A 23,491-nucleotide genomic window follows, 5' to 3' on the forward strand; every position below is an offset into this window, starting at 1 on the left:
TTTCTTTTGTGTTTTTGCGTGAATGCATGCACTTGGTTCTAAAAGAAACCTGTTTGAGTTGTGCGGGCAGAGCAGTTGTTGGCTGGCAGAGTTGGTGAATTGGTGAATGGGGGTGTCCAAGAGGCTGCCGGAGACCGAGATCCCGATACTATAAGCATTTCACCCATGCACGGATATAGGGAAATAGAGCGGGTATGAAAGGTTATAGACATTAGATAAGACAGCTTTAGGGAAAGCATTAGAACAGAGAAACAAGAAAGGTCATATCAACCACCCATCCCTCAAACTATCCACTCTCATTATCATCCATGCGGAGATCATATCTTCCAGATCACAGTCAGGTATGTACTTATGCATGTGTGTATTTCCCAGTCTCCTACAACCTGCATATTCCTGCATTCGCTGACCTGCCTGTGTCCAGAATCTCCTCGACCAAACGTACGCAAGTCCTCGCACATCCAACCGCAAGAGTCCATCCCGACCCACCGTGGCCATAGTTATGAACGATCCTGCATGTATTCGCTCTACTATCAGCGGAGACTCTGACATTCAAGTATGAAAATGGGCGCAAGCCTTGTGCAAGAGACTGTGCCTCGTGGTCTGCATCCTTGAGGACCGGTAGGAACTCAGTCGCCCGTTCCCACATCGCCTTGACTTCAGGAGAGTCAAGGGAGAGATTCAGCTGCCAGTTGTTGCGTTGAGTGATTGAGCCAATCACAAGCGTATCATCGTTACGAGGAACAATGAAGACTGTCTTGCTCACCGAGCCATCCTGGTTTATTTGAGCCGGAAGAAGGAACGCATGGTCCACTGGATATCCCTCCGGCCTCTTGATTTTTCTGACTGCTCCACGGACGGGGAAGATCTGAGGATCATTTGCAAGCTCACGAGCTCCTATGCCGCTTGCATTGACGATGATATCGGCATTATATTCGCTCAGCAGCTCTTGCTCATGGAGGCGGAGATCACCCTTAATTTGTCTAGTCTCTAGAACTGCCCCTTTGCTTTGAACAAGACTCATCAGAAACGCCATGGCAACATCGGTATCAATCATGGGAGCTGCATGCTGATATGCGCAAGCAACACCAAACGGTCTCTTCGGGTCCACTAAATCTGCCAACCCTTGTGATTTGACTTTCCTTCGTCCATTGACATCAGCCATGCAATGATGCTTGACTTTCAATTGACCTCTGAAAGGAGAATCCACGCTCTCATCCAGTGTCTTCATCTCAAAATACTTGTCATAATGCCTGTCATCACGGCCATGGACACGGGACTCGTCCTCAATTGGCCGTTGAAAGAACTGAAACAAGGTCTTCATCTTCACCCCAAACTTCCCAACTCCAGAAGTCCGTTCCAGACCATCACTCATATGCTCATCCCGGTCCGCCATCATCTGGTAGAACTCAAAACTCTGCATAGCCCACTCCCGATACTGCTCCAGAGTTGAGTACCCGAACAACGGGGTCTCAATCTCAGTGATCCCACACCCACCAGGAGGATACTCCCACAGAGCGCCAGCAATCTGCGAAGTCAACGGCTTCGCAAGACTTGCCCATTCCTTAGACACAATGGTGACGCTGTAACCCTTGTCAAGAAGGATCCACGCCGTCATCAGGCCGCTAACGCCACCTCCAATGACAAGAACATGCTTGGAGCGGTTTTGCACTTTCTTGGGGATTTCTGGTGTCTCTGAGGTTGTGGAGAGCGTTAGCTCTTCCGGATAGCCTGGGTTGGCCTTGAGGGTGATTCTTGTAGCCATTGGAGGAAGAAATGCTTGAACTGAGGTCCAGATTAGAGAGAAATGGCTCTTGGTCTCTATACCTTACACCAAGTGTACAGATAGGAGACACGGTTCGCTCCTTTTAAAAGCACTTCTTGTGCTCGCAAACAGGTATCCTTATCAACCCACATCATGTCAGACCATAGTTATGCATAAATATGGTTTTATTGATTCCTTGGGAAGCGATCGCTGGTTCAAAAATAGAATTTTCCTCTTTCCAAGCATTTCAGCAACTCCACCACCACAGCAGTGCACGCAGTGCAATCAGCTAATATCCATCGTTCTGGTAGATCAATTTGCTTAGAGTAGCCCTCCAGCATGGTTTTGGATTCTCATCATCCCCTGAGTGTTCTACGCTGTCTCGGTGTATTTGTGGGGCATGGCATGTATAACACAGCGTGATATAAGCCTTCACGTTACGCCGTACAGAACGATCATCGGGCGAATGGCAAATAGCAATTGGCCTACGCAATTGCCATAGGATACCATATACTGTATTTCGTCTCCTGCAGAATCTAGGCTTCTGAGGCATGTACAACCCGGTCTGGACTCTAACCCTATCCGACTTCACCCGTGGGTCAGGTTACTGCTTGCTCAGTTGTCTCGGTAGATAGCCTGGTTGACGATCTGGGGGAGGGGCGTGTACTTTTTTGATTTGTTAGGGCTGGGGATCCTTACGTTTAATCTTACATCTATTGTACGTATCATGGACTGTTCCCTGGGTCTGTTCGGGAACTGACATACCACATAGGTTGTTGCGAACATTCCTTGTAAGGGGAATATCAAGGATTCGAAAAACGAAAACTGCATTGGGTACTGCTAAAAAGAACTTCTATGGTAGTCTCTACCATCCATGTTTGACTTTTTCCCCAGAAGAAAAACATCAAACAAGCATACTGTACACAATCGACATCTGGCGGTCCTGTCCCGTGTCTACCGGCCAGGGGAAATAAACTAGAAACGCGAAAGGATATTCCTGACTCCAACGCATTGAGTCAGGGGGAGCTTCTTGAGATGAAATTATGGTTTGTCATATATTTATTGCTGCTGAGGCTGATCCAAGGCACCGTCCTTTCTCATCATTGTCTCCGGATCCCACACAGGGTTCTTCAGGTTTGTCAGACCGGCGCTGTTCTCACAGGTGTCTCTTCCACTCATTGGGCCAGGGGCAGGAACCTGGACGGACTTTCCGGCGTCGGACTCCTTGAGTGCGGTGAGAAGAGTCTTGATGGACTCGGGAGTAAGATCCTCGTAGTAGTCGTCGTTGATCTGGACCATAGGGGCGTTGACACAGGCGCCCAGACACTCGACCTCGAGCAAGGTGAAGAGTCCATCCTCGGTGGTGTGTCCAGAGGTGATGCCGAGGTGTTCCGTAATGGCTTCAAGGATCTTGGTGCTGCCGCAGCCTCCGAGCTGGCATGGCGTCTGGTCCCGAAAATGTCAGCAGATGTACACTTATTAAACCACCCCCGTAAAAGACAATGGTTCTCATACCGTTGTGCAGAGCTGAACAAAGTATTTGCCAACAGGCTCACGGTTGTACATGGTATAGAAAGTAGCGACTTCGTAAACACGCATGGGGGGCATCTCCAGGAGGCGGGCGACCTCGTTCATGACGCTAATGCTGGTGAAGCCGTGCTGGCGCTGGCCCAGATCCAAGAGAGGCATGACGGCGGCCTTCTTGTACTGGGGAGGATAGCGCTTAAGGATCTCATCGATCAATCGTTGGTTCTGCTCGTTGAACGTGAACGGGATGCTCGGGTTGTTGTTCGGCTTGTTGCGGTGCTGGGATCCTATCGATCAGCAAAGACACGTTCACAAAAAGCCCTCTCCTCCTCTTTGCACCTATTGAGAAGAGATAAGGCGTCCGAGGAGGCTGCGACCGCCAATATTTTTCAATGTGCTATCGCAAAGATAACGTGAACATACCACGGAAAGGGCGTCGCTGCAACGTTGCGGACCAGCCGAGAACGGTCTGCATTGAGTCTTGGGGGCGCGCTGGAAGAACTGGCGGCCGACCCGAGGGACGGCGGGGAAGAATTTGGAAGCCATTGCTGGCGGGAGAGAGGGGATATGAGTGGACGGGGGAGGAGGAGAGCGACACTGATGGATTGATTATTGAAGGTGGACGATCGATTTGGAGTCGAAGAGTCGTTTTGCGGGAGCTGCGGTCAGCCAATCAGCGACGACAGATTACTCCCGCCTTGTGTGCCAATCATTCATTACTAACCAGAGGCCATGTTGGATATCAACTACAACTACGGAGTACTACGAATACTACTACATGAGACTGATTTCACAATCTGGATCGGAATTACCACCAAGAAACCCATTGGTACCGATGCGTGACTAACTTAGTCTGTCTTCATTGAGACCCCAATCAATCACAACTGTAAACGCCCGTCATGCATATAACATCGTCATCATTATTGACCATCAACTCAACTTCCCTCGGTCCTGAGTACTAATCCTATAGTGACGACGACCCTTTCATACATCCTCAAGTTTATAGACCTCATAAGCGACCTCCTCATACGGATGTGCCTTGATCAGTGCATCTACCGCCTGCAACATGATGCTCCGACCGAAACACATCACTTCGACCTTCATCTCCTCCACCGTCTCTAGCGCTCCTGCAGCTCCGATCGCAGGATTAGCCTCATCCGACGGCAGGAATTGGCCTTGACCCGGCATCTGGAAGCAGCACTTGGTATATTTGCCGCCCGGGAAGGTCCCTGCCCCGGTCGCAAAGATGGCCTCTTTACACGCTTCGAGATGGGAATGTGGGACAAAGAAAACGAGTTTGTAGCGGCCTGAGGCTGAGGCTGAGGACATGGTTCTTCGTTGATAAGTGTAGTTGGTGACTTTTGCGGCGGTTGTAGAGCGTGGAGAGGAATGGAGAACAGGAGTGGCTGGTAGCTGACGGACGCAACGGATGGGGTTGTGTAGGGGTCGCAAGACGGCTCTGCAACCTATCAGGATGAGAGCGGAGGGGATGGTTGGGCGCATTTGCCTATGATCCGGTCAATATTGCTCATGAATTAAGAAGTACCCTATCTTTGTTGGGTATTCCTACATTTATTCGTCCTTGTTCTTGGCAACTGGTGTTGAATGTTAGTAATCTTTGCGTAGACGTCTTCAAAATGTGGAGTTCAGTCTGCAAAGCAAGTTAAGGAGCCCACGATTGCTCCTATTTAGTTGATCTTATCTTTCTTTCGAAAGATGTATTTCCATCTTATTTGTTATTCACTAATTAGATGGGTCCCTTATGCAGTTAGGGTATTCTATTCCAATGTATCGTACGCATCATACATACCGAACTTTAGAACGCAATCCTACACAGAGATATAAAGGCTGGTATAGCCATTTAACAAATTTTGCTTTCCATCTACGCCTACTGCTATATGATAACAGGAAGGAGAATCACTATAAAGTACAACAGGCTCATATGATCTACAAAGTCCAAATACCTCGCAATATACTAAATACAGCATTCGATTCAACCCCCGCAGAACCTCTTTTGAGAGTAGGTGTGAATAGCATGCACCGGGCGCGAGTCCTTGTCGAAGTTATACTGACGTCTGTCCAGAAAGCCAGTATATATATTTGTGATGGAAATCTTCATTTCATGCGCGAAGTATTGTACACCAGGAGGAAAATCCACACGCTCAAACACCAGTAACATGTCTCTGCACATGATCGTCAATACGCTTCAACAGCTCAGCCTTCCTCTCCTCCCCAATCCAGCTGCCCTTAATACTATTCTCAGCAATCACCCTCCACTCATCCACCGTAAGCTGGAACGCCTCCTGCACAGCACAATAATTATCCAGGATATATCCTCCGAAGTACGCCGGATCATCACTATTGATAGAGAATATAACACCCGCATCCAAAAACTTCCGAATAGGGACCTGCGCGATAGACTCGACGCACCGCAGCTGCAGATTCGAAATCGGGCAAACCGTTAACATAACCTGATCCCTCGCCACCTGTTCCAAAAGCACAGGGTCCTCCACAAGCCGAATACCGTGGTCGATACGCTGCGCGCCCAGCTCCAGCGCAGCCCTGATATACGACGGATCACCCTCCTCACCGGCATGAGCCGTGAGCCTGATCCCCTTGGCCGAGGCCGACGAGTACAGCTCCCGGAACATGTCCTTGGGGGGCCCGACTTCCGTCGACGACCAGCCAAGTCCATGGACGACCTCGTTTTCGAAGTGTTGCTGATCCAGGGCTTCCTGGTACACCCGTGCGGCGTTGTCGACGGGGAGATGGCGCACGAAGCATAGGATGAGACGGGTCGTTAGCCCTAATTCCCTCTCGGCGCGCTGGCAGCCAGCCACGAAGCCTGAGACGATGGTCTCGTAGGGGATGCCGCGGTCTCGGTGGACTTGCGGGTCGAAGAAGACTTCTGCGTGGTGGACGCCGTCGGCGTGGGCTTTTTGGAAGTAGGCCCAGGCGAGGTCTGCAAAGTCGGACTCATGGTGCAGCACTGACATGCCGATGAAGTAGAAGCGGAGGAAGTCGTCGAGAGATGTGAAATGGCCGTAGCGGTGGCTAAGAGTCTCGATGGACTCGTAGGCTGGTTCATCGGGGAGTGAGACATTGTTTCTCTGGGCTAGTTCGAAGATTAGGTCGGGGGCTAGACAGCCTTCGAGATGGACATGGTGCTCGCATTTGGGGAGACCGTGCAGGAAGTCGTGGAGATCGGATTTACACATTCTTGTCTTGAGACTGTACGGGCTGATCGCGGAATATGATATGGCAATAATAATCTAAAATATGGGAAGGATGGTTATGTACAGAACGAGGGTCCTATGCAAGAGAGTATATAAAAAGGAAGAATATAGTGGCCTGTGACCTTCGATATGCCGATCTGAAGTTTGACTCAACTACTAATTAAACGGATCACGCATACAAACGGACGAAGAATCTTAAAATTTATCTCCTGCTGGATTCAAATTTCAAAAAATACAGTAGTTAAGTGGGTTCACTGAGCTAATCAGAAGCCAATTTTGGGCCATGGCGTGACAGTATTGGATCTCAGAAAAGGGCAAAATTTTTGCATACAGCGGAGGTACGGCTTGTTTCAAATCTGTGAAATTTAAATTCAATCTATATATCTTTTAAGACCCACATGACTTCCACCAACTCTTCAGTCCAGATAAGACGCAATCTGATAAGCCGACCTTAGCCCTAGTATAATCGCATGAGGGGTCGGAGACTTCCGATTTCTGAGCGCCGGAGAGCGGAGACATAAGAGAATAAACTACTGTTATCTTCGTGGGGATCATCTCAATTCGTAGTTGAATTATAAACACAATAGTAAACTCTATCTATAACCAGGTACCAGGGAGAAGGAGAAAAGAAATGTAACCAGAGCATCGTCTACCCTTTTAGCATAAAGTCTATGCATTTAGACTCGCAATTCTGCCCCCGCAGCTTTACGGAGACGATTCATGACGGCAGCTGCGCGGTCACCTTGTTGGTCTGAGATTCCCTCTACATAGATGACATCCACTTCCATTTCATCCATGGCCCGCAGTGCGGCAAAGAGCCCGCGCGCAATGGACTCGACGTCGGGTCCGAGATGGCAATCAAAGGCCTCCTTGAATGCAGGACTACGGCCAGAGTTGCCCCTGATTGGAACAGAGAAGCCTGCAAGGCCGTCAATCAATGACGGAAGGGGTTTGAGGGTTTTCTCGATCTCTTCATCAGACAATAATCCGAGACCCCGCTTCCAGTGCTTCGTTCGTACAATACCGATCATATGTGCCCCAATCGCCGTGTCTTCCAAGTCCTTGCGGATATGCTTGGTCACAGACTGCTCCTTGGAGCCAGCCTCGAAAAGTACTACACGTGCCTTGGGAGAATAGTGTCGGTATTTCATACCCGGTGCCCGAGGGATCTCTTTGACGTCGAGAGTACCATCATGGTATCCAAGTTGTACATTTTCCCATCCCGCGCATGCCCGGATCTCTTCAATGCCAATACCGCCTGGTCGCAAGATTGCTGGTGGATCACACAGGCCATCAACCACAGTACTTTCAACACCGACGCCGCATAAGCCACCATCAAGAATTAGCTCGATACGGCCCTCAAGATCATGATACACATGCTCCGCCGCTGTCGGGGATGGTTTGGTCGATGCGTTCGCCGAGGGAGCCGCCAGCGGCCGGTCCGCAACATGGATCAACAGCCGTGCAAGCGGCGAAGAAGGCATGCGCGCCCCAAACGTCGTCAATTTAGAAGTAACTTCCTTCGCCAGAAGCGATCCAGATGGGTTAGGAAGAAGAATCGTAAGAGGACCTGGCCAGAAACGGGCAATCAAAGACTGATAGACGGAAGGAATTGAGTTTCTTGGGCTATCGGATGCGCTCGTAGAACCCGATTCCTGCGGGTTGAGTAGCCGCTCCAACATTTCGAGTGAGTCGATATGCACAATTAACGGATTGTCCGACGGTCTCTGCTTGGCCTTGTAGATCCCTTGCACCGCATCGCTTCGTGTCGCATCGGCGCCCAACCCGTACACTGTCTCTGTAGGAAACGCAACAGGGATATTGCTCGTCCGGAGAAGTTGAGCAGCCTCCTCGATCGCGGTAGCTTCTGGTGTTTTGTTGCTGCGCTCACTATCCCACCATTCTGAAAGGGACTTGGCCCCAGGGCCTTCTTTGTTCAATCGACGGACCGACAAGATCCGAGTGTTCTCCTTTGACGACATGGTGGTGGTAGTGCTCAAAAACCTCGTAAAGCTGCGCGGACAGCCGCCAGCGACAAGGCGAGAGACGAAGGACACCAGCTTCGCTGATATAGTAGGCGAAACTTCAGAAGTACGGACGAGTTGTCGCGGGGTGACTCAAAACGCGAATAGATTGGGTGGTGGGGGAAAGCGTTTTCGGCCCTACAAAGCCTTATTTGTTAGGTAAATTCCAAGTGGAGTCCGTCCAGACCAGACGCCCCTCCTTGAGGGACTTACCAAACTAGATAGAGATTTTGCGAAATGTCTGATAGTCGCCAATTGCGGCCTTTGAACCAGCCGAAAATTTGATCTTGCCGATGACGTCGTTTTGCATGTATGACTAAGCTGTTTGACTGTGTATGCAATCAATGCGTAACGATTCAACTCTGATATAGCATACCTAGTAGTACTAAAGCACTTACTCTCCAAATGAAGATGGAAGTCTGTATGAAAAAAGTGCCTTCGGGGAGGCTCAGAGTGAAAGGATTTCGTTCGCGGATCTTCATTGTGACCCGGGCGTTGATTCAGGATGGTGGACTTTACGACCATCCAAAGTGTATAGATAGTCAGTAGAAGACTAGTAATAATACAACATGCCAAAGGCTATGTACAAGCTCGTAGTATAGATTTATTTCTTCTTTCCACCCTTTCCGCCTTTGTTACCGCTGCCACCACCTTTACCTTTACCTTTACCATCGCCTCCGCCGGCTCCAAGCATAATTCGCACTTTCCCAACAGGAACGCTGTTGATGATCTCAGTCTCTTTCCATGCCTTGATCACATCACCTTCTCGGGCCCGGAGTTTCTCTGCATCAGCGAGACTGATGCCAGCTTCCTCGGCGTATTCCTTCTTAACCTTGCCGGTGGTGGTCTCAGCCACCCATCGTCCGAGTATCTCCTTGACAGCCTTACCCTTCTTCACCGTACCTGGCTGCAGTTTGACCTTGTATCTGTATCGACTCAATGATGCCCAGGGAGCACAGACTGGAATGGCTGCAAGGATCTCGTCCTCCGGACGAGGCGTTCCAATCAATGCTGGAATCCACTCAAGGTCTGCTGCCTCTGCGGCAGCCGTCTCTTCGTCGTAATCATCACCACCTTCCTCAAGTAGGGCCTGTCGTCTGCGTTCGGCTTCTGCAGCACGCTCATGCTGCGCCTGGCGACGCTTCCTCTGTGCCTCGGCTTCTTTCTCGCGATTCTCCTTAGCTTCGGCGGCGGCAGCAGCCTTGCTGGCTTTGCCCTTGTTGGCCCCAAGTAAGCGGAGAGCCAGTTCACGATCTTCATCATCCTGCTCAGCGTACTTAGCGGCCGCTTTCTTGGCTTTCCCTTTCTTGCCTCGGGTAGGTGCCGGTGCATGTTTGGCGTTCGTTGCTTTGGCAGTTGAGTTCTTGCCGGGTGCTTGTTGGCCAGCCTCGGACGAATCAGGGGACTTCCCCTTCCGAGGCGATTGCCTGGCCGTTGCGGAGAGCTGGTGTTCGCTTTCCTCTTCTACCGGAGCGCTTCCATCTTCCGCTGGCGCATCATCCGAAGCTGCCTCTGCTTCTTCCTCATCCAACGCATCCGCTTGCTCTTCTGGCTTATCAGTAACATCTTCAGCATCCGATCCGGTATCCTTTTCTCCCTTCTGCGCGACCTCAGTATGAGGAGACTCCGATGGCCCACGCTGTAATGGGTTTCGAGCGGGAAGTGAATCAGCATTGTCTTGTTCATTCTCTGAGTCCGAACTTTGCTCTTCAGCTTGTTTTTTGGGCTCCTCAGAAGGCTTATGAGCTTCGCCTGTTTCCTGTTGTTGCTCAGAGCGCTGTGTGCTTCCCCCGGCTTGCTCGTGACTACCCGCTGCGGGTGACTCGGCCGCCGCAGGCTCGTCAACAAAGTGAGTTTTGTGGTTTTTCAGGCTGTCTTTGCTAATTTGGAACGTCACTCCAAACCCTAGAACGAGTTGCGACGGGGCCAGGAAATTCTTCTCTCCCTTGACCAAGAAATCTCCCATAGGAAGAAGCCCTCCCGCTTCAGCAGTTTTTGATATTTGACTAGCCTGGGCCCACCATGCAGACATGACAGCTTTCGAATCCCAAGCACTCGATGTAGCAACGCATAAATTGCCAGCCTGTGAAAGGGTGCTTGGTGGTATAGGCGCGTCAGGGTTTTTCGATCTATTCTTGACAATCATGGGTCGAGCTCCTTCCAAATCCGCATGCACGAAGATATCCCCTTTCTTAAGATGACGGCGGTAGAGCAACTCGCTCTGCATAGCGTCTCGGCCACTGCAATGGTTAGCAGATATCCATATGAAGGGGATAGTGACAAAACTTACCCCAAGACGAGGTATCCCTCCGAAGAGATGAAGAAAAGGAACTTCTCAAACCAGAAGGGCTGTCGGGTTTGCCGGAGAGTTTGTTTCTCCTTTTTCAAGCCCCGTTTGAGGTCTTCCGTTACTTTCTTTTCGTGGCTTTTGAGTGCTTTGGTAGATGACTGGGCCGTCCTTTGTTCCTTAACCGCAGCCTGTTTCTTCTGCTCATAGTACTGCTTCGCATTCGCCCATGGAGAGACACCGAGGTCGATGTCAATAGTCAATACCGATGGGGGTTGTTGGCTTTCGCCATTATCCTGCTCGTCATCGGATTCTTCAGATTCGTCGCTCGAAAATAGCTCGTCTCCCTCATCTTGTTCGTCACCAGCTTCTCCAAGAAGCAGTGTGATCGTGTTTTCATGGAGTTTCAAGGGGAGTTTGATAATTCTGGCCACAGGGTTTCCTCGGCTCTGCTCCATTTCAATAAGACGTGCGATTTCTACCCAGTCCATGCCCTGAGCGATCAGGCCATTAACCGCATCCATGGCTTCTTGGACTCGGTAGACATTATCCTCGATTGCGCCTGCTTTGCGAATATGTAGCTCTTGTTGTTCTTTGAGGGCACCGATCTTTTTCTCGTGCTCTTGTCTCACTGCATCAAGCTTTCTCTTCGCTGCCTCCTCGCGCTCTGTAAGCCGTGACTCCAGCTTCTGGGTCTCGATCGATGAGAAATATTCGTCAACCGTTGCATTCAACGAGGGGAATTCCAAGATGCTAATGCCCGGTTTCCCTTCAAACTGTCGAGGCTTGAAAGGGTGGAAATCCTCGTAGAGAAGGTTGGCTGTCTCCGAAGGCTTCTCATTCTCAGTAGTTTGCTGAGAGACGCTGCGATTGTCTTCTTTTGCAACAATGTAACCAGGATGATTCTCTTGCGTTGAAAGTCTCGTGTTCTCATTCTGGGCTTCTTGTAAAACTCCGTTAACTTCCTGAAGCAGGCTTTCGTCCTGTAGTACCTTATCCAATGGTGTTGTTGGATCAACCCCCTTTGTCGCGAAAGCATGATCCAGCAAAAGGGGAGGGTATTCTGGGAAGCCTTGAGAGAGAGCCTTCCTTAACACATCCGCATTTTTCTTCTTTGACTTTTTCGGTGCTCCGTCCTCATTTGCAAATAGTGCCTTCGCCTTCTCCAGTGTCTCCTTGATCCTCTCTAATGTAATTTCCGGGATACCGTGGTAGTTCTGTTTGTTCGTTACTGTGTATTGAATTCCAACCCTCGCCTCCTCTCCCTCGCTAATAGAGACTTGACGGAATAGAGCCAGAATATTATGTTCGCGGTCGGTGATTATGATGTTTCCTCCCGCAAAGAATTCCAAGAACATGTGGTACATGCCATCGCTGAACGAGATATCAATAACACGATCGGTGCCGATCTGCTTAACCGAAGTGATACGTCGTGATTTAAGGAATTTGCGCATGCGAGTCACGAAGGGGGATGGCATGGAAGCCGTCGCCCGCGAGTATTGGGTGACATGGCATCGGAAGCCTGAGTCGACGATGAGCTGCTTGCGATGGTCTGGTTTTGCAAGTTTGAACAAGAAGATCCTCTTTGGACCGCGACCTGCGTTAGCTGGATATTGGTTCTTGCTGGAAAATCAAGGACCTACCGATGAGAGATCATATATGTTCGACACTCGCAAATTGACGATCTCCGAGGCGAGTTCCTGGGAGATGACCTGGGAGGTTCGTGTGAGTCCAGCCAAGCTCCGTTCAAAGTTACAAGCATCCGCCAAAGCATACCTTAACGTCCAATGACGAGAATCGCTGCTTCATCTTTTTTTTCTAGTTGTAGCTTGGGACTCCAGGAAAATGGGCCAGTACGGCGTAGAATGGCTGGTGGGCAAGAAGTTTGCAAAGACCAAAAAGGTACCAGCGTAGGCAAAGAGCGTGACGTATGCGGGGCAGTTTTTCACTATTTATCGATCGCTTTTCCATGCCATTCGATAGTGTTTTTAACCGCATAAGCCCAGCCCACAAAATTGTGGAGAATATTATGATCGAATTCGGGTATTGTCTACATGTGCTAGAATGCTGTTTGTCTGATCTTCTGCTGCTTTGTTTCTTTTGCGATATCTCGAGACTGCGTGAGACTAGGAATTATCCTCCCCTGCCGCTAAATGACAAGTGTAAACCCGCATCTGATCATGAAGGAGTATCTCTATAGAATCTTCAGGTGTCCCCGGAAGAACAAGAACGAGGCAATCAAATAAATCAATCAACATCGTGAAATAAATAAGCAACACGCACAGTACCACGCCGGGACCAGCCACATAGTATTAAACGAAGAAAGGTAAAATAAGACATCAAATGCATGACCATGCGAGAAATCAACCCAATTTAAACACGCCCAAGTGGTATGTAAGCCCCTCTACATCTGCCGCAAGCCTTCGGCCAAGCGCCGCTTTCCAAGCTCCCAGGCATTGAGCAGGCCTTGTTCGGACAGATCGATGCTCTTCAGATTCGGCGCATCGGCCTGGGGGGCACGGCTCACACGCGAGGAGATAAGAACTGGGTCCGTCTCGAGAATAATACCATCATCAATGATCTCATCGATAGCCAACGCAACAAGATCATAGTTCTCGACAATCGTACGCTTGTCAGTAGCACCCCTATCCCGAAAAGGCAAAACGTTAGTTTCCACCATGCCGTATCCCGCAACACCGAGACCAAGAAACAGGGGGGGAAGACAACATACTTGAACAAGATACCCAAAGCATCCCTCAACGACAGCACGACATTATAAAGCAGGACTTCGTTCTCCTCAGCACCCCCGACAACGTAGAGCATGACATCGCTCTCCATCTTGAAGACAACGATCCGGTTGTCGTATAGGATAACATCGCTGGTCTGCTTGTTGGTCTTCTCGAGGAGACCCTGTTCGAAGGCCTTCTGTTCTTTGAGCGTGGGGTAGGGGTTTGCGCCAGGGTAATCGGTGGCATTGGGGGCAGCACCGGCCGGGGGGTGAGGCGGAGAATAGTATTTGGCGAAGATGCGAGAGCCGTCGTCGGCCGACATTAGGAGGACGGCATTGACGGAGAAGAGAGACAGAGAGCCGGGCATTTTTAATTGGGGTATCCTTGTTTTTTGTTTCTGAATTGCGTGTGTGGTTTTCAGCCTTTGTGTGCTGGTGTAGTTGGTATTATCTATTTACTGTCACGCTGGCCGGTGTCCGGAGGTCGTATTAATGTTGTTCCGGAGTATAGGATGGAGGACACCTTTCTTATTAACCGTAAGTATGTTAAACGGGCTTTTCTTTGCTAAGAGAAAAAGAAGGAGAAAAGGAAAAATGGAGTGAGGTATGCTCTAGAGTTGGATGAGCTTCTGAGAAGAATCGTTTGTAGATCGTATTGAGACATTGTACCTATTTAATTGATATACACAACATGTCCTCAATTGGGATGTAGACAGGACCATCAGAGACAAAGTAGTTTCACAGAAAATTATCACTCTATAAACAGAGTATCTCAATCATATGTTCATCAAGGAGAGGGAGACATAAGCAAGGCCGGAATATCGTCATAATCAATCCTCAGCAAATATCCAACAGTAGAAGTTCCAACGAGCGTCCAAGCATAAACATGGGTAACATGACAAAAATCCCCGATGGCGTGGCCATGAAATGTCAAAGAAACATATATAGTAAGTTATCCAACAACAGATTCATCGCCATCATAAAGTCCATAAGGTAAAACAGGGATTGAAACATGACGACATTCTGAGAGTTCTAAACGCACAAGACCATAAAAAGGAGTAGACAGGGGGCCTTGGAAGGACAAACGCCAATAAGAAAAGAAAATGGAAGAGGAAAACTAAAAGGAATACAGAAGAGCAATTGTCGAGAACTAATAGTTACAGCCAAAGACATCATGCAGGCTTATGCGGAATCACCTGTGTTTGGCCGGTTAAACCAAGGTATCCAACTGCCACGGTTCGCCTTTTTCCGAGCTTCTTCGTCGTCTGCTGCCTTGGTTTCACTGACAAGGCGCAAGGGACGCAGCTTGCTCTGGGTCATCACCGCTCCGGTATAGTTGGTCATTCCGTTGCTAGAGCGAGGAGAGCTCGAGGTGGCACCTGTGGAAGCCGTATCGCCAGGGGGCTCGCTCGTAATACTGTTGGAGCTGCTCATTTGGCTGCGATCGTGTTGACTGGATAGCGATGGGGCGCGGTTACTGCCGCTCATGCCAGACATATAGCTCGCTCCAGATAAGACGCTTGTACGGGATCCAGGTCCCATGAGCGTAGGGCTCATTGGGCCTCCAGAGTTGCGTCCGCGATAAATCTGACCTACCACAGCAGCGGCGGCAACATCAGTCTGCTCTGATCTCGTTCTGCGATGGCCTCTCGCCTGGACACGATTCATGGGGATGCTAGGAGCCGTTTCTGGGTTCTCATGAGCTGTCACCGGGACAGAGGCCGCGCTCGTTGGCGGCGGCATCATGCTGGAAGGACGTGACCGTTGAGGTCGTTGCGTCGGGCCCGCCACCACGGATCTGGCTCTCTGCAAGAAAGACTGGGCATCCTCCTTGTCGGTGGGTGTTGGTGGAAGTTCCTTGTCAGTACTTGCCCGCTTAGGAGGGTCATTCTCGTTCTTGTCCAAAATGGTCTCGAACCCGTCATGTTGCAAGAGACGGCTGATGATGCGCTCGATATAGAGGGTGAGGGCTTTGTTCTGGTCTTTCAGCGCCTTGACCTCTGCCTCGAGCTTGCGGTTGTTATCGTTATCCGCTCTTGCGTCTACAGACTCAAGTTCATCAGCCAGCGAACCCAAACCGCTGCCAGACTCCTTAGTGTCTTCAGCTTCGGGGTGGGCTTCTCGCATGAAGTCGCCCTTGGTGAAGTCACCATTCAGCGTTTTCTCACTAAGGAGTAGCTGGTAGCTCTCGTTGTCCTCCATGAGACGAGCGTTGGCCATACGAGCCTCCAAAAGTTCCTTCTCTAGTTCCCGTTGACGACCGCCACCTTTATTTTCCATCTCCACGAGTTTAATTTGGGACTCGGCCAGTTCAAGGCGGAGGGACTCGATCAATTTATCCTTCTGCAAAAGCAGTGTCGAGTTGCTTCGGGACGGGCTCCGCTCAATCTGAGACGAGGGCGCAAACTGGCCATCGACATCGGGGGAGGACCGATTACGGAAACTGGCTAAAAGCGAAAGTTAGAAACAAAGGCCGGGCGAATGTGGAGAACGAGGGGAGAACCATACAAGAACGAGAAACATTCTTATCTGCATCAGAGTTGATTCGCTCCTTCTGGGCCAGGGAATCCTTAAGACGCTGGATGGTCGCCTGCATCTCTTCTTCCCGGCTCGCCTGCTGCTCCTTCTCTTGAAGCATAGCGTTCCGTTCCAACTCATGCGCCTGTTCCAGGTCACGTATCTGCCGGACATGGTCACGGATCTCACCATTGAGGGATTCTATCTTGCTGTCCCTCTCATGAGCCTGGTCCTCCAGTTTTCCTTGCTCACTGACGGCCTCATCGAGTCGCATCTGCAGGACACCCAACTGCTTCTGGTATTGCTCAGAGGCCGTCTCGGCTTTCTGCAGCTGTTCCTTCAACTCTTCGATGAGGGCAGCATTCTGAGCCCTTGCTTCTTCCTCGGAGGGATCGCGGTTCATTTTTGGAACGCTCGAAGTGCTGAGGTTGGACCGACCGGGTTTCCTGGCCGCAGCCCGCGCTGATACTGGGGCCGAGCCACGGAGAGAGGGAGATCGGGATATACCATTCGTGGTCGTGCTGGGAGATCGGGTATGGCTTCGCGACGGAGTACCATTCACCGTATGATTCTCTGCGGGCGAAGATTTGGTCGAACTGCCTGGCGTTCCAGGCTTCCGGGGTGTTGTAGACATTGTCACCGGCAATGACGATGCTCACAACGAGCGGTGGATTGTAAGAAGAAAGACAACCCAGAAAGGGGCAATTCTAAAGAATTGGAAGCAGTGATGAAACGACCGGGAAATTAAGTGATAAATTTAAGGGTCGGGGAAGGTATATAGTAGTAGCGGTCAAAACACAGTGGACACTATGCCGTAGTGGGGGAAGTCTAGTTTGTTAAGTAGTAAGTAGTAGTCGTAGAATTTATGGCTGGTTCAAAAACTAGCCCCCTAGGTCCAAAACAATAAAAAAAACACAGACGGGAAGGAAAGAAATTTATAAGCAAGAGGAAGGTATAAATATCTATCAGGGAAAGACAAAAAAAGGTGTATCACGTTAGGGATAAATTCCAGAGTCGAGGAAATTCTGGGGATGGGAAAATGGTGGATGGCTGATTATTACAGACATTAGGGGTTTGATGATCCCGTATGAAAACGGGCACCAAGGCAGTATTAAAGTGGGTAAGAAACGCTCCATACAGCGATAATACGTCTGTCTCTGGTGGTTGCTCAGGGAATTTAGTTCAACTTTTAATTAATAGCGCAACTGTGGACAACAACAATTTGCTATTCCGGAGTAGGTGCTTTCCTACTCTCTTGTCTGTTAGACGCTCACTTGCTTGTAAGTATGCATGAACATGAACTACTCCCATGCATGACTTGGGCTGCCCGAGAGACTACCAAGAGCCAAGTATAATACTCCATTCTATTGTTTGCTATTACCACCACGATTACTGTGGTTACTGAAGTGAACAGCATATGCAGAAGGGGCCCTTTCACCGGGGAGACAACTTAACCTCGACACATGGCGGGATAAAGATAGTACAGTAGTCATACCGTAAATCAACAGAGTTCCTTGCTGCGTACAGGGTCTCGCCATCTGTCCATCTTTGAAGAGGAACAAGAATAGAATTTCGTTCACCTGCCACCCAATAAGGAGGTGAATGGAGGGAATCTGCGCCACGTTTGAATAAAAGATAACCGACGCCCAACTGTTCTATCCGACCCTCCATTGGGAGAATTGACCTCAAGCTACGAAGAAATAGGGTTCGTCTGAAGGCAGTGAATGCTGACAGCACATTAGCCACGTCCAATCCGCCCATGGAAGTAGGGCTGTATTTTTCGTAAGATACGGGTTGGATTGTCGGGAGTAGATACAGACCTGATACAGAGTGAAAGTGAGGGTCGCCGAAAGTGGTTGAGGAAAAAAGGCGGGATGACTCAGCAATGACGGACCGGATCAGGAATAGTCCGAGCGAATATAACGCTCTACCGCCAAACCCCACAAAGGAAAGAAAAAAACTCAACTTCACGATAAGGCCGGAGCGCACCTTTTCAGACTACTCTCCCAGCATACCGAACGACTCAGTTCAACAGCGTAACGATGGCCCCCAAGAGCAAGAAGAACGCCGACTCCATCAACAGCCGTCTGGCTTTGGTGATGAAGTCTGGAAAGGGTATGTCAATCTTTAATTTTCATCGTTATTGTGGATTTGGACTCGGTTGCTAACTTCTGGTGCAGTCACCCTTGGCTACAAGTCGACCATCAAGACCCTTCGCGTAAGCTTTTCTCGCACACAATTGGAGGCTTCCGAGACATGAGATGGTTATCTAACTATTAAATAAAGTCCGGCAAGGCCAAGCTGGTCATCATCGCTGCCAACACTCCTCCTCTCCGCAAGAGTGAGCTCGAGTACTACGCTATGCTCGCCAAGGCCCCTGTTCACCACTTCTCTGGTAACAACGTAAGTATCCCTTTGTCGCATATGTTTCTTTGCTCCGACACTGCCAACCCCCTGTCGGGAAGGAAGGTCGTATTGGAGCCGCCCTGAGAAACCGCAATCTTTGGCTGTGGAGGGTACTAGATCACTGACGTTTGCGCGTAACTACAGATCGAGCTTGGTACTGCTTGCGGTAAGCTCTTCCGCACCAGCACCATGACTGTCCTCGATGCCGGTGACTCCGACATCCTGTCCAGCCAGTAAGTGTAAAGCGCGGACAATGTCTTCGTGTTATGTCTGGACGATGTACAAGCCTTTTGAAACGAGGAGGCACGTGATAGATAATGACAAGAACCTTTACACTTATTACCTGTTTTGACTTGATACATTCTTCGTATATATTGGTATATGTAGGATGAGCTTAGTAGAAAGTAGTGGAACGCTCAGTGTGTGGCGACCTGAATTAGCAATCAATATACTTAGACCTTTGGTATTGATTTATCATCTCTATCTGTATCTCTGTATCTCGATCGTCATTCTGTAACTCTGGGATGTCGCCGAAGTCTGACAAATGCGGTCTGGTCGCGGGAGCCGCTGATTGGTGGAGACGGTAGGGTTTAGGGTTTCGCCACTCGTTAGTGGACGCTGCTTGGAAATCAACGTCGGAAGTGCCTGCGCCCAAAAGCCTCCCCTTCCCTTTTGCCCTTCGACACCACCCTTTTCGACAACCTCACCGTTCGCAGGAAGTGCAGCAAGGTCACCTCCAACTCTCAAAATGGCCCGCCGTCCCGCTCGTTGCTACCGCTACTGCAAGAACAAGGTGCGTTGACGGTTTGATGGATTTTTCCCATATTTGTGTGTTCTGTGGATTTTTGGCTCGGAAATTCTCGCTTGTGGGGGGGAAAGCAAAGACGTCAACCACGTCGAAGGATAGAAGGGAAATGAAGATTGTCATCGCGATATTGCTGCGGATGGAAGAACACTGGTTTACATCATCGGTCTATCAAGGATCTTTCACTAACATGATGGTCGCTTCATAGCCCTACCCCAAGTCCCGGTTCAACCGTGGTGTTCCCGACCCCAAGATCCGTATCTTCGATCTGGGACGTAAGAAGGCCAACGTCGATGACTTCCCTCTCTGTGTGCACATGGTCTCCAACGAATATGAGCAGCTTTCCTCTGAGGCTCTCGAAGCCGCCCGTATCTGTGCCAACAAGTATGTCGCTCCTCCTCGAACCCAAGACCAGACGAAAAGACCCATCCGTCGCGAGATATGAAGGAAAGAAACTAACAGGTCCCCTTCTCCAGGTACCTCGTGAAGATCACCGGTAAGGAAGGTTTCCACATGCGTATCCGTGTGCACCCCTTCCACGTCATCCGTATCAACAAGATGTTGTCGTGCGCTGGTGCCGATCGTCTTCAGACCGGTATGCGTGGTGCCTTCGGTAAGCCCCAGGGTACCGTTGCCCGTGTGAACATCGGCCAGATCATCCTGTCCGTCCGCACCCGTGACTCCAACCGTGCCGCCGCTATCGAGCTCTCCGCCGTTCCATGTACAAGTTCCCTGGTCGCCAAAAGATCGTCGTCTCCAAGAACTGGGGTTTCACCCCCGTCCGTCGCGAGGAGTACGTCAAGCTCCGCAACGAGGGCAAGCTCAAGCAGGACGGTGCCTACGTTCAGTTCCTCCGTGGCCACGGTCTCGTTGAGAACAACATGAAGCGCTTCCCCGACGCCTACGAGTCCCAGGCTTAAATGGAATGAGCTTTAGCGTTAGGACCCATAAAAAGACATGAATTTTTATTATATTCCTCCGGTTACCAATACATGTTCTGTTATTTTGTGATGTCATTTTAAGTGTCCTCACGCACGGCGGAGTTGATTTTAATCATGGATTCCTCGGGCTTCTTCCTCTGCGTACTCGGTTGTTATACTTAGTAGATTCTGGATCCAGTCATCTGACTGGCCATCGTAATGTGCATCTCTCGTATTGGCTATATCTCCACCAAGCTCAGAGCCCTACCAGAGCACCCCAATACTATAGACGACACCAGGCCATGATTCTAGACCCAAGCAATCATAGCCAATTTCTAGATGTGACATCATAAGACCAAGTCAGCCGAACAAATCTCCCAGATCTTCCAACTGGCATGGATATCGGTCTAACCCAGAAAAAAAAGAAAAGAAAAAAAAGAGACTTCTAAATACTCAATAAACATGTATGAAAGGTTTTCGCTAGATATATATTTACGGATACTTACACATATATATGTGCATGCAATAGATGCGTGTACCAAGGTTGCCAAACTATATATTCATCCGAGAGGCACTCCATGATATATTATTTTTCAATGAACTCATGTAATTGTATCGAGAGAATATGGGGTTTATTGGAAGTATTCTGAGTATTTTCTTGAAGGAAGAATGGGACAGTTTGGATGCGATATGGTATGATTGATATGTATTGAGAGAGAATATAGACAGTCACCGTTCGATGTATATATAACCCCAGACCGAGCCGCCCCTTTACGTACTGTACACCGTTGACATGCACCTGTTCCGGTTGAAATATATGTCTAAGCCTTTGCCGCGCCTCGTGATATGTAAAATGCATAGAAGACCACACCGATGCATTACCGCGGATGATATGTGAGATGATTTAGAGCAGTATATGTATATGGAAAGGAAAAAGAGAACAACACCGAAGAAAACAGAACACCGAAAAGAGACAGACAGCCAAGCCCAGAAAGAGAAGTATAGCTATCATTCATCATGACAACGCCCCGAGAAACTCCTGGTCTGAAGATGACGCAGCCTGATTAAGTTAAACATTGATGGCCAGCATGCAATATAGATGAGTTGAATTGGAGAAGTTTCTTAAGATTGTCACGAGCCGTAGATTGTAGATACGCCCGGGCTGGATAGCGGATGATTAGACATCACCCCAAGACCCAACACCACCGACGGGGGCAATAGCACTTCCACTGTCTACACTGCCGCCGATGTCCCAATAGTTCCGGCTGGAACCGGTAAGGGTTCGGCGGCTGGAGATAGCAGACAGCTTCGCACTCTGACCGCAGCTAGAACTGGGACGGCGGAAGTGCTGGCGCAGAAGAGGGGATGATATACCTGCGGGGCCGGGTTGATTGGCGGAGTGCTGGGACTGGCGTCGAACTTGCGCCTGAGAGCGGGAGTGTGCTCGTGCCACCAGCGGGTGGTGCTGGCGGATAATCGCGGCGCGTCGGGACGCATCTTGCGGGGGTCGGCGCGCAGGGGGCTGGTAGGCATCGGCGTTACTGCCTCGTCGACTGAAGCGATTGCGAAGATAGCGGAAGACCATCATCACATCCAGTTCCCGTTCCCAGTACTCTTTCTCCTGCTGGAGGCGCACGGACTCGGGTAATGAATCTGCAGGAGAATCCCGATTCAAGTCATCATCTTCAATGCCCCATTGTGCGGCATGCTCTCGGCCGGTGGGATCCCGAAGCGTAGGAGAGAACTGTGGAGATAACACTGAATCGGCATTACTCGTTGGCACCTGTGAGGCTGTTGGGGCAGCAGATACTGATTGAGCTTGCGCGTCACTCTCTTCTGGTAATGGCCCGAGAGGCATGCCAGCGTATTGGTTGGGGATATCGTCCGACAGGCTGAGATAGGATGTAAAGGCACCCGGGTGTTCACACAGTTGATTAACAAGTATTCCCAATTCATGAGCAATGCGTTGAAGTAGCTTGGTCTGCCAATTGCTGTGATCGTCGGGAACAGAGTCCAGCTCCGAGTTAAGAGTTTCGTTCATACGAAGGGCATCATCTGTCCCAGCAGATGCACCTCTCTCATTCTCCGATAGGGAATCCCCGAAAAGGGCAAATAACAAAGAGTCGTCGATTCCAATGAGATCCCGGATGACTTTTCGGGTGATCTTCCGCCATAAAGGCTCGTTTGCGTCCCCTTCTGATACTGTCGAGGGGGGTGACGCATCTTCCCTGGACATCTCCAGGGTCCTGTCAATACCTGCCACTCCGGTTTGCGAACCCACGGGATCACCCAGCCTGCTGGCACGGCTATGGCGGCGTTTTCGTGTTTCTCTTTCGATTTCCTGCAATAGCACTCGGCTCTGATCCATCCTCCACTTTTCGATACGTTGCCATCGCTCGCGGTCCATGTCTGGAGCTTCATGGTCTTCTACTGAGTCCAACTGACGTTGGACATTCGAGAACCGCCGGGATCCTAGCGTGGGCCGCCGATGAGGATTATACTGCTCGTGCTGCCACAACTGGTCTTGCACCGGTTGGGCAGAAGCCTCGAAACTGCCTAGTCCATCGTGAGCTGGGAGGACAGCTGGTGTCCCTTGGTCCCATTTTGCGGAAGGGTCTTCGTTCAATGAAGGTGCCCGAAAGGCATGCAGGCCGTCGTCCAGACTGTCTAACTCTGTGCCGTCCTCATCTAAGGACTCTTCGAGGGGCTCGTCAGCATCATCATTGTCCGGTCCCCAGGCTGACCGTGTCGGGGTACCAAACGAGCCAAAATCGCTCAGGCGGGATGGCGCAACGGTTCTTGGGGTGCGTTCTGTGGAGGTCGTGTGCGTGCGGGCGTCGGCTGATGGTTGAGAGGGAGAGAAGAGCACCCACTCGGTGGATTCATTATCGGGGAGCTGAGACAGTCTGGGAGGGGCCTCAAGGGTGGGAGGCTGAGGGGGTTGCGAAGTTGAGTAGGAATGTTGACGGCGGGGAGCTTGTGGTGGTAGCCGTAAGGCCATCGTTGATCGGAGATGGTTGGAGGGGGCGAGATAAGAGGGGGTTTTATCGATCGCGGTGGATCTGTTCCCCGCGATGTATGCTGTTTCTCAAAAACGTACGGAGGAGCGTAGCAATATACAAAAGGGGGAGGTGAAAGGCGAAAAAGATGTATGCGTGAGATCAGTCTTAAAATAAATGATAAGAAAAAGTAAAAAAAATTGGACAGATAACAAGGACGGATCCAGGAGCCCCTTGGTGAGTGGATTGGCTCAAGATGCGGTGATCCGACGCGACCCAA

The 23,491-nt window shown here is 50.1% G+C and overlaps 10 protein-coding genes across 10 annotated transcripts; 1 reads left to right on the forward strand and 9 right to left on the reverse strand.

Annotated features, from left to right (window-relative positions):
• Positions 1-376: 376 nt before the first annotated feature.
• ANOM_002249 (FAD-dependent oxidoreductase) lies at positions 377-1,762 on the reverse strand (the record flags this gene model as incomplete). Its single annotated transcript, XM_015547506.1, has 1 exon — positions 377-1,762. The coding sequence occupies one exon, from the start codon at positions 1,760-1,762 to the stop codon at positions 377-379; it is 1,386 nt and encodes a 461-aa protein (XP_015410418.1).
• An 810-nt stretch (positions 1,763-2,572) lies between these two features.
• On the reverse strand, positions 2,573-3,909 carry ANOM_002250 (complex I 24 kDa subunit family protein). The gene is made up of 3 exons (XM_015547507.1): positions 3,713-3,909; positions 3,278-3,568; positions 2,573-3,208 (listed from the first exon to the last, which is right to left on the reverse strand). Exons 1-3 carry the CDS (start codon positions 3,833-3,835, stop codon positions 2,822-2,824), a joined length of 801 nt encoding a protein of 266 aa, XP_015410389.1. The 5' UTR covers positions 3,836-3,909; the 3' UTR covers positions 2,573-2,821.
• Positions 3,910-4,273: 364 nt separating this feature from the next.
• ANOM_002251 (uncharacterized protein) lies at positions 4,274-4,792 on the reverse strand (the record flags this gene model as incomplete). Its single annotated transcript, XM_015547508.1, has 1 exon — positions 4,274-4,792. The coding sequence occupies one exon, from the start codon at positions 4,790-4,792 to the stop codon at positions 4,274-4,276; it is 519 nt and encodes a 172-aa protein (XP_015410390.1).
• Positions 4,793-5,451: 659 nt separating this feature from the next.
• Positions 5,452-6,507, reverse strand: aah1 (adenosine deaminase; the record flags this gene model as incomplete). Its single annotated transcript, XM_015547509.1, has 1 exon — positions 5,452-6,507. The coding sequence occupies one exon, from the start codon at positions 6,505-6,507 to the stop codon at positions 5,452-5,454; it is 1,056 nt and encodes a 351-aa protein (XP_015410391.1).
• A 695-nt stretch (positions 6,508-7,202) lies between these two features.
• Positions 7,203-8,507, reverse strand: ANOM_002253 (L-threonylcarbamoyladenylate synthase; the record flags this gene model as incomplete). The annotated part of the gene is made up of 1 exon (XM_015547510.1): positions 7,203-8,507. The coding sequence occupies one exon, from the start codon at positions 8,505-8,507 to the stop codon at positions 7,203-7,205; it is 1,305 nt and encodes a 434-aa protein (XP_015410392.1).
• A 646-nt stretch (positions 8,508-9,153) lies between these two features.
• On the reverse strand, positions 9,154-12,645 carry ANOM_002254 (putative DUF814 domain protein; the record flags this gene model as incomplete). The annotated part of the gene is made up of 4 exons (XM_015547511.1): positions 9,154-10,789; positions 10,840-12,419; positions 12,480-12,548; positions 12,613-12,645. 4 exons carry the CDS (start codon positions 12,643-12,645, stop codon positions 9,154-9,156), a joined length of 3,318 nt encoding a protein of 1,105 aa, XP_015410393.1.
• A 595-nt stretch (positions 12,646-13,240) lies between these two features.
• On the reverse strand, positions 13,241-13,955 carry ANOM_002255 (coatomer subunit zeta; the record flags this gene model as incomplete). The annotated part of the gene is made up of 2 exons (XM_015547512.1): positions 13,568-13,955; positions 13,241-13,481 (listed from the first exon to the last, which is right to left on the reverse strand). Exons 1-2 carry the CDS (start codon positions 13,930-13,932, stop codon positions 13,241-13,243), a joined length of 606 nt encoding a protein of 201 aa, XP_015410394.1. The 5' UTR covers positions 13,933-13,955.
• A 791-nt stretch (positions 13,956-14,746) lies between these two features.
• ANOM_002256 (uncharacterized protein) lies at positions 14,747-16,715 on the reverse strand (the record flags this gene model as incomplete). Its single annotated transcript, XM_015547513.1, has 2 exons — positions 14,747-16,011; positions 16,073-16,715. 2 exons carry the CDS (start codon positions 16,713-16,715, stop codon positions 14,747-14,749), a joined length of 1,908 nt encoding a protein of 635 aa, XP_015410395.1.
• Positions 16,716-18,123: 1,408 nt separating this feature from the next.
• Positions 18,124-20,212, forward strand: ANOM_002257 (60S ribosomal uL16 domain-containing protein; the record flags this gene model as incomplete). The annotated part of the gene is made up of 8 exons (XM_015547514.1): positions 18,124-18,196; positions 18,262-18,299; positions 18,368-18,484; positions 18,632-18,720; positions 19,082-19,280; positions 19,501-19,676; positions 19,769-19,905; positions 19,998-20,212. The coding sequence occupies 8 exons, from the start codon at positions 18,124-18,126 to the stop codon at positions 20,210-20,212; spliced, it is 1,044 nt and encodes a 347-aa protein (XP_015410396.1).
• A 1,177-nt stretch (positions 20,213-21,389) lies between these two features.
• ANOM_002258 (uncharacterized protein) lies at positions 21,390-23,213 on the reverse strand (the record flags this gene model as incomplete). Its single annotated transcript, XM_015547515.1, has 1 exon — positions 21,390-23,213. The coding sequence occupies one exon, from the start codon at positions 23,211-23,213 to the stop codon at positions 21,390-21,392; it is 1,824 nt and encodes a 607-aa protein (XP_015410397.1).
• Between the last annotated feature and the right edge of the window lie 278 nt (positions 23,214-23,491).

This window comes from Aspergillus nomiae (assembly GCF_001204775.2).
Source record: "Aspergillus nomiae NRRL 13137 chromosome Unknown contig00030, whole genome shotgun sequence".
Lineage (NCBI taxonomy): Eukaryota > Fungi > Ascomycota > Eurotiomycetes > Eurotiales > Aspergillaceae > Aspergillus > Aspergillus nomiae.

Coding starts and splice junctions, on each gene's coding strand:
- ANOM_002250 (XM_015547507.1), bottom strand. CDS start 3,835: ATGGCTTCCAAATTCTTCCCCGCCGTCCCTCGGGTCGGCCGCCAGTTC. Junction 3,569..3,712: donor GCAGCGACGCCCTTTCCGTG/GTATGTTCACGT, acceptor ATAGGATCCCAG/CACCGCAACAAGCCGAACAA. Junction 3,209..3,277: donor TTGTTCAGCTCTGCACAACG/GTATGAGAACCA, acceptor TTTCGGGACCAG/ACGCCATGCCAGCTCGGAGG.